The sequence below is a fragment of the Apis florea genome, unplaced genomic scaffold (assembly GCF_048593485.1).
Source record: "Apis florea isolate Af1SG1 unplaced genomic scaffold, ASM4859348v1 contig_1794_pilon, whole genome shotgun sequence".
In the NCBI taxonomy this organism is placed as follows: Eukaryota; Metazoa; Arthropoda; class Insecta; order Hymenoptera; family Apidae; genus Apis; species Apis florea.
Window position 1 is genome coordinate 643,496 of NW_028256482.1, and position 9,271 is coordinate 652,766.

Below are 9,271 nucleotides of genomic sequence, written 5' to 3' on the forward strand. Positions count from 1 at the left end.
CTATCATTAAAAAAGATATTGATTTTTTATGAATAAAATATAATATAAAACAGATTCTCTAAATTTGTTCTCGTAAAATCCTCTTACTAATTTATTTTAAAATTAATTTGGAAATTAAATACATTTTTTAAGGAATCATGACAAAATGAAGAAAAAAAAAAATGAATATTATTATTCCAATACTTGATATCCCTTCTTCGAGTCACGTGTTCTGCATTCGATGGCACCTTGGCTATATATTAGAGTCGACAGAGCTCTAAAGGTTGAAAGATCCAAGGAAACGTGTTATAGTTTACTTATTCTTATAATTCAATATATATTTTTACAAAGATGTTTCGTATTTTATCAAGATATATCAATTTACCATTGTGTGAACAAAATACACAAAAAATCTTTAATTCTATAAATATTAGAAAAAATTCATTATGGTGTAAATGCCAAGAATCAAGAATAGGATACTCTTGTTATAAAATTAATACATCTTTAAAATATCATACGTAAGTAAAAATATTTTTATTATAATTTTTTTCATTATATATGTAAATGCAAGGAAAATATTCAATTTGATCTCTCAAAAAAAAAATACGTTTAAATATATATAGAGCGATATTTTATATATTTTATATATAAAACTTAACTCACTTAACTCTAGCTTCCACTTAACTCTAAAGTCAATGTATTAAACAATAAATAAATTTATAATTAATTAATGTTAATAATATTATATAGCCGTATTTATTTTATCATAATTATTATATCGTAGTACATTGATTATTGTATATAGTTATTTACGTAATTGAATATAAAAGATTGTTTCAAATATATGAGAATATCAATTCTCTGAAAATTTGTAACTAATTTTTTCAATACCTTTTTTTTTGCAAATAAACAAATCCAAATAATATGTATCAAACTAAGTGTTTAACGATTGAGTACATATATATTTCAGTACATAAAAAATATATCGAATTGAGAAACAATATACTCATTATCGGTTACTTGTATAATAGTTATTCGTTTATTATTCAATATCAAATTGAAATATAAAAAGAAAAATATAAAACGTTTTTTAATGAATGAATGATAAATAAGAAATAATGAACTATATTACTCATCATTACGATACGTGATTCATATAATTATGATATTATTTATATTATTATTATCTATATCATACATTATTTATAAATTATAGGTATATCTCTCACAATGATTGTATAACTTGATAAATGCTAATGTTTGTAAAAAAACTTGCGAAAATATTTTTTTAAAATAGGAAAATCATTATTAAATTCGCAAACACTTTGAATTGTAACTTTGAAAAGATTGATTAAAATTCTAATTTTTTATTCTATTAACGATTATCTTAATTTAATTTTATTACTAACATAACCCTAGGTTTGACGAGATTTATAGTGAATCAGCCCTTCTGTACTGTTTACTATTTTACCATTTTACGAGACGTAGATATCTTCAATTTTGGTTACGGTGTTCATGGACTTTCTAAATTCATTGTGGATTTTCTATGGACTTTAGCTTTTTGAATTTCAGTATATATTCAATTTCTTCGATCTATATAAATAATATTTAATTAGTTTATTCGCTGAAGACTACAGTTAATTATACTATGCGTTCGGTGATAGATCAGTTTTTTTTTTGTTAATAATTCATTTACAAAGCTACGAAAAATTTTTTAAAGGAAAATATTCCTTGAAATTATTTCTAAAATCCTCACTTAACAAATATTCCTGTATTTTTTATATACTCTATATAACATTTTAATAATTAATAAAATCATGGTTGTTTTCAAGTATATTAAAAAAAAATTATATTAACAATCTATTTAAAAAATAGTATTATATCGAAAATGAAATTTGCTTCAAAATTGTTTATATAAATCGTTGATTTAGACAAATGATAGTAATCAATTCAATTTTCTTCATTCCATAGTTATATAAAAAATAAAAATTTTATAAGAAAAATAAGAACATTAATGTATAGAATATGCATATAAAATATTAAATCGAAATCATTATTGAAAAAAATAAAATTACATGAAATATTTTAAGAATATTGAAGATTAGAAGTAAAAATAATCAAAATAATATAGTCAAAACTCATTAGAACAAATGATTCGAAAATCGTATTCATAACAATAACCATTTCATTTGACAATAAAATTATTATCGTATGAACAGCAAATAAACAATTAACTATTGATTGTTTTAATTACAGAAATGATTTAAAAATAAGTATATTATTAAAATTCTTTTGTTTTAGATCAAACAATATACAATTCATTGATTCGTTCAAAAATGAAAAAAATGAATTAATGGCTATGTGGCCTGATATTGTTCATGATTTGACGGAAGAAAATAATGAAGAATTATTAGATGTTAATAAATGGATAACAAAGGTATTTACTTTTTTTAAATTATATCATCAAGTAATATAATTTCGAATCATGTATCATAATATCTTATGTATAAAATATATTAATACAAGATTCAAATTTTATTGAAAACTTAAATCTAATAGAACATAAGCACTTCCTTTCTGAGTAAATTATAGATTATTGCTTCAAACATTATCACAAAAAATAATATATTATACAATTCGAATTTACGCTTGCATAAATAAATTATGCTAACGTGATGATATTTTATAAACTTGCAATGATTTTTCTTTTTACAACGCTTTTTGTTTTTTAATCTTTTAATTTCATTTTCTCAAACATTATACTTTAGCGTATCAAAAATAATCAATGTATAAATACAAATATATAAAAAAAAATATTATAGAATATTAAATGAAATCTATTTCTTATTAATAAAGAAATTAAAGGAAACATATCATTATCGATAGATATTAAACAAATTAAAATCGGCGGTTTTTATAACTAATATGCATAATCGAAAGTTCAGAAAAAAATCTGAATATATGAAGATATCATTATACTAATTCATATATTAACGTTCCATTGATAGTAATAATCGATTTATCTAGAGCAGTCTATACGGATATTGTGTTAACTATGAATGAATATTTCGTGAATTCATATTTTCATCCTTCGTGAATATTAATCCATAAATATGATGATTAAGAACAAAAATCAAAGCAGATTTACATATAATATAAGAACAAAATAACTCAAATTTCAGTAACAATCTCAATAGTTTTAATTTAAATTTTCATTTTTATAACAGCAATTAATATAAATAAATAGGTTTACACATGTTATTTTCCCACATTATTCTAAACTCACAATAATAATTATTCAAGAAATTTACTCCAAAACTCAATAGCAATGGCCAAATGAATCAAATTAACCAAATATTTTGCAATCGATCATGAAGGAATATATGAGAGCTCATCCATAATTGGAAATCATCTTCTAATTATTCATTCTCTTTTATTTTCTCTTAATTATATTTCCGTCGAAAATAATTAGTGGCGGAAGAATCAATGTGCGTCACAATTTCTCCACATAGTTAGAGTTTATTCAGACTCTATCATTTGCCACGAAAATCAATCAGATCATAGTTAGTTCAGAATTCAATTAAGTATCATTGAAAGATCGTAAATTTAATAAGCCATAAATTCTCAGCTATAAAAACAGTTAGAGTCAATCGTTCATTCAAAATTTGCAATATAAACAGTTATATAGTCACACATTCTATCATCATTTTAAATGGTTAACATTAATCTAATTAATGATTGTGAATATTTTTTCTATTCTAATTCGTAAAACTTATCGCTAATTACTCTTCTCTATAATTATCTTTATATATTACAGGAAAAACTAAAAGATATTGTCAGGGAGATTTTCATATTTTCTATGCATATATAATAACAAAAAAAACAAGCAAACGCTTCGGTATAAATTGTTCTGTATAAATCACAATGTACATTATAATTGCAAATTTCTTAATCTAAAACCATTTTCTATAAAAATAAATTTTCATGAAAATTGAAATTTTTATTTTATTTATATAAGAATTTCATAATATTGTGTTGATTAATATCATTCACTACGTGAAAACGTACTCGATATTACATATATATTTCACTTTCAGTTTAAGATTATATATTGGTAGAGTTATTATTTTAAAGTTGTGTGTTTCGAGAAATGATATGAAAATATATTAATTATAAGACATACAGTGAAGAGAGATTTGAGAGCCTATCGTTAGCCACTATATTCTTCACTATAATTTTCTCTATATTTGTATTCGTAAACTATATTAACTATATTTTAATATCGAAACGATATTTCAACTTTTAGATATTGGAATATAATGTTCCGAAAGGAGGAAAACGAAGATCAGTACCACTTGTAATCGCATATAAATTGCTGGCATCTCAAGATCAATTAACGGAAGAAAATATTCGTTTAGCTCGCATCCTAGCCTGGTGTATAGAAATAGTAATTTTTTATTTTATTTCTTTTTTTATTTTACATTATTTTAAAATTTATCAATTAACTAACATATTTATATATTCACAAATAATAAAAAAATTGATCTCATATAAATATTTATATTTTAAATTTGTATTATTTCTTTATAGCTTTAAAATGTTTATATATATGAATATTATTATAGATGCAAGCATTTCACACAATGATAGATGATATTATAGATCGTGCAAGCATGCGACGAAATCAATCAACCTGGCATGTAAAAGTTGGATTAGGTGCAATTAATGACGCATTAATTTTAGAAACATGTATTATCAAGCTTGTTAAGAAACATTTTAAGTCGAAAAATTGTTATATGGATATCATGGATATACTTTTGAAGGTAAGTATCAAATTTTCTTATTCATATAAATAGTGCTCAAAAAAGTAATTGTTGTATTCATATATTAATTTATTAATTATTGTTTATAATAAACTCAAAATTACTATTTTTTATCGTACAGTCTCAATTTCAAAGAAAATAATAGTAATAATAATAATAATAATAATAATAATAATAATAGATAATAATAATAATAATAATGATAATAATAATAATAATAATAATGATAATAATAATAATAATAATATTGATAATAATAATAAAATTTTCTTTCTATGAAAATTGAAAATTTAAAAAAAATTGTTATGATATATAAATAATCTTATCATAAAGTTGATCTAAAATATAGTGCATACTAGTTTATAATTTCGAAATAAAAAAAAAGAACATTGTATATTATCGTAATGTAATTATTTTCTTTAGAAATATACAAAAGATATAGTTTTGTTTACATTAATCATTCATGAATATTTAATATTTTACAATATATCGTTATTCGTATAATTCAAAATTTTATTTTCAATTTCTTTCATATTTCAAAAAGGATCTCAAGGATATTCGTTTTATTGATGTGACTAATGAATAATGAAATAAAGAAAATTATGAAATTTTAGACTTAAAACCGATAGTAACAATATTTCAGTAACGGAATGAAAAAAATATCACACTTTGAGTATATTTTTATTCTATATATTTCTTATATGAGAATACTTTTAAAAAATACAATTCTGAAGACAATAAATTCTGTTTTCTTTTCTATTTTGATTTTTTTAAATATTTTCCATTTTTGTTTTCGATGTTTAAATACATGTACATTAGATACTTTTCAGTAAAACGATCTTTGTACTTTTATATTTTTTTTATATCTTTATAGAAATAATATAAATAAAAATTTTATAAAAATAAAATAATATATATAAATATATATATATATGAATAAAATTTCTCTCATAAAATATTTTGAATCGATTAGTATACACAACATATGGTTTGTTGAACTAAAAAACATTAGAATTATTAATTCCATTGAGGAAATTATTCTTTCTTTTTTTTTTCAATAGATACTTTATCAATTTTAATAAAAATCTTTTCATTAAAACTAGTATTAAAAATATGTACAATATCATACAAAACAATTTTCTACATAATGAATATATATAATAAAATATAATTTAAAAATGTGTACAATAATTTTAAATTTTAATATTTTATGTATACAGACATTTTTTTTCTATATAAACTTAGATTTTATAATAATGTAATTATTAAAATACGATTTAAATGTTTATGTAATTTCTAGTATCATAAAAAAACAGTGTATGGTGAATGTCTAGATATATTGATATCGATGGATTGGGAGAAGAAGAAAAATTTTGATGTTTTTTCTGTGGATGGATATAATACTCTAACAAAACATAAAGCATCTTATTTCTCATTTATACTTCCATTCAGTCTTGCTATGCGTTTCGTAAGTATATTTAATTGTACTATTTGATTTTATTAATTCTTATAATTGTAATATTTATATTAGAGAAGTATAAACTTTACCATTCTTCTTTACTTATTTTACTCTAATTATATATTGTTCATAGGCTGACATAATCGATCCAGAAATGCATAGAGAAGCAGAAAAAATTCTGATAAAAATAAGTCATTTTTTTCAAGTACAAAATGATTTTTTGGATTATTACAGTAAACAAGAAATCGGAGGAAAAAGTGGAACTGACATACAAGAAGGAAAATGTTCATGGCCCATTGTGACTGCATTGCAGAGAGCTACAGTCGAACAAAAGAAAATTTTAAAAGTAAACTTATCATGATTAATATCTCAAATTTATTATATTCTATTAAATGGAATAAATTATTAATAATATTAATATCATCTAGGAATGTTATGGAATAGCTGATGAAGAGAAAATAAAACGTGTGAAACAAATTTATGAAGAGATTGGTATATCAAATATCTATTGGAATTACGAAGAAAAAACCCATAATTTATTAAATACGTATATACAGCAATTATCTTCGAAACTTCCGACTGAATATTTTTTATATTTACTCGCTACATCATGTAGTAAAATAAAACGAAAAGATGAATTGTAAAAAATATTCGAGAAACGTGGGAATCCGATTATTTATAAAATTCCCAATATAATTTCAAGCGATATTTTCCTATAAAAAAATTTATGCTACTTTTTGTTAACTAATACTTTTGTTAACGTATTATTAACAAGAAACGTTTGTCAATTAAGTACGTAGTTATATAGCGTTGACTATCTTTATGCTATCTATCACTACGTGTCCTCATTTCAAAAAGAACAAATTGCAACAACATGTCGAAGAAACTGTATTATGTATAACAAATATTTTGTATCGATAAAAAATACATATTTGGGATAAGAAAATAAATAAGTAAAAAATTACTTAAATAATTAATTAGATAAAAAATTATTATGAATAATAAATTAAAAAAGAATTTACCAAATAAAAAAAATAAAATCAGATATTGAAGAAAGTTCTTCAAAACTTTTGTGTTGTACATCGTTATTTGTTATATATTATCATAGAGTACTTAGTCTAAACGTGAAATACGTTCTGCCGATTAAATACAAATAAATTATAGAACAGAGAAATTGTGTTATATATAACAAATATTTTTTTATTAATAAAAAATACATATTTTGTATAAAAAGAAATAAACAATTATATTACATAAAGTATATTATAAAAGAATTAACCAAATAAATAGATGAAATCAAAAAATTTTTGAAATCCTTTCCTATCTTTTTTTGAATATTGATAATATTCTGATGCACCATTTTATCTTTAAAGTTATTTTTAACAATAACATTAAATTGATAAATTATAGATAAAACATCACCGAAATATACGCAGACAATGCATCATCGGATTAATCGTATTTATCATTCACTTCACTGCATGGTTACCAATAATTAACTGTAACTATTTATAATAATAATCAATCGTTTCGTTTCGAGTAGTCGCGTTTTAATCAGTGCTTTTTGTTAATGTAAACTCGTCAATTAAAATTTTAAAGAAAATTATTGTTCGAAATTATCTTAGGAATATATTAATCGTCGTTTTTACATTTTTCGGATACCTTGTGTAGCAAAAACTGGTAATAAAATCGATACAATATTCTAGTAAAACATAAAATACAAAACATTTTACATCTCCTTTATATTTTCATCTAAACAATTTAAATGATTAAGGTATCACAAGTATCTTCAAAAATATAGTTCAAAGTTGTCCCAATTTTTAAGGTACAAAATTAAAAATTGCTCTTTTGTTTGAACGACGAAAACTAACGATGGATTATGCCTAATGAAATTCAGTCTTGCTATGCATTTCGTAAGTATATTTATTTGATTGCATTATTTGATTTTAATTATTAATATAACTTTCATATTTATATTACAAAAATATAGATTATTCCATTCTTTTTTAATTACTTTAATTTAATTATACATTATTCATATGTTGACATAATCGATCCAAAAATATATAAGGAAATAAAAAAAATTATCATAAAAATAAGCCATTAAAGACGAAGATAATAAATGTATATATATTTTACAAATAATAAAAAAAATAACAGCCCAACACTGTTCTCTCCCGCAATAATGTACTGAATTTTTAAATACATGTACACATCGAATGCTGTATTGACTGAGATGTATACATGTACAATGGGTAACGAAAGTATTTGAATATTATATTTACAATTTTTGATGAACGAAATATATATGTTAAAGAAATTTGTTTAAGATAATAAAACGTATATAGTAGGAGAGAAATTTCAAGATTACGTCAGCAAAATTTGAAAATTGATTCACCAATTTATGTAGTATATTATGTAGATATAATACAATTATTACAAACACGCATTACTAGTACGTTAAAAAAGTATTTGAACGCTGATATGTTCTTGATAATTTTTAAACATTTTAGAGAAATATAAATTTAATATTAATTTTTTAATATTAATATAAAGTGAGATTATTTTTACGTTCACTTGATGTTAAACTATCATTCCATTAACAGTAACATAAAAGTGTGCAATATAATATTCAAAATGAATCCGAAAAAGTCTAAAACACAAAACTATGAATGAGAAATATTCCTTCGACTGTATATATCTCTTTTTTTCTGTAGAAAAAAATTTTTTACAATTAATCCTTTCTTCAACAAGTAAGATGAAAACTTTTATTTTTACAATTTTTAGCTTTCACAATATAGTAAAACATACATATATATCAGTTGCAAATTTTTTAAAAATTGTATTATCTATCATTAAAAAGAATATTGACTTTTTATGAATAAAATATAATATAAAACAGATTCTATAATTTTGTTCTCGTGAAATCCGCTTTCTGATTTATTTTAAAATTAATTTGAAAATAAAATACATTTTTTAAACAAAAAATCATGACAAAATGAAGAAAAAA

General features: G+C 21.5%; 1 protein-coding gene across 2 annotated transcripts; it reads left to right on the top strand.

Moving 5' to 3' along the window:
• The first annotated feature begins 261 nt into the window (after window positions 1-261).
• Window positions 262-7,519, top strand: LOC100869954 (farnesyl pyrophosphate synthase-like). 2 transcript variants are annotated; one of them, XR_015293545.1, is made up of 7 exons: window positions 262-497; window positions 2,281-2,416; window positions 4,286-4,426; window positions 4,605-4,802; window positions 6,103-6,270; window positions 6,496-6,607; window positions 6,690-7,519. XR_015293545.1 is itself a non-coding variant. In XM_086912986.1 (7 exons), the coding sequence occupies exons 1-7, from the start codon at window positions 331-333 to the stop codon at window positions 6,903-6,905; spliced, it is 1,239 nt and encodes a 412-aa protein (XP_086769112.1). In that variant the 5' UTR covers window positions 262-330; the 3' UTR covers window positions 6,906-7,519. The 2 variants fall into 2 exon arrangements, 1 of the variants encoding a protein (XP_086769112.1); XM_086912986.1 differs by having other exon boundaries at window positions 6,395-6,607.
• Window positions 7,520-9,271: the final 1,752 nt, after the last annotated feature.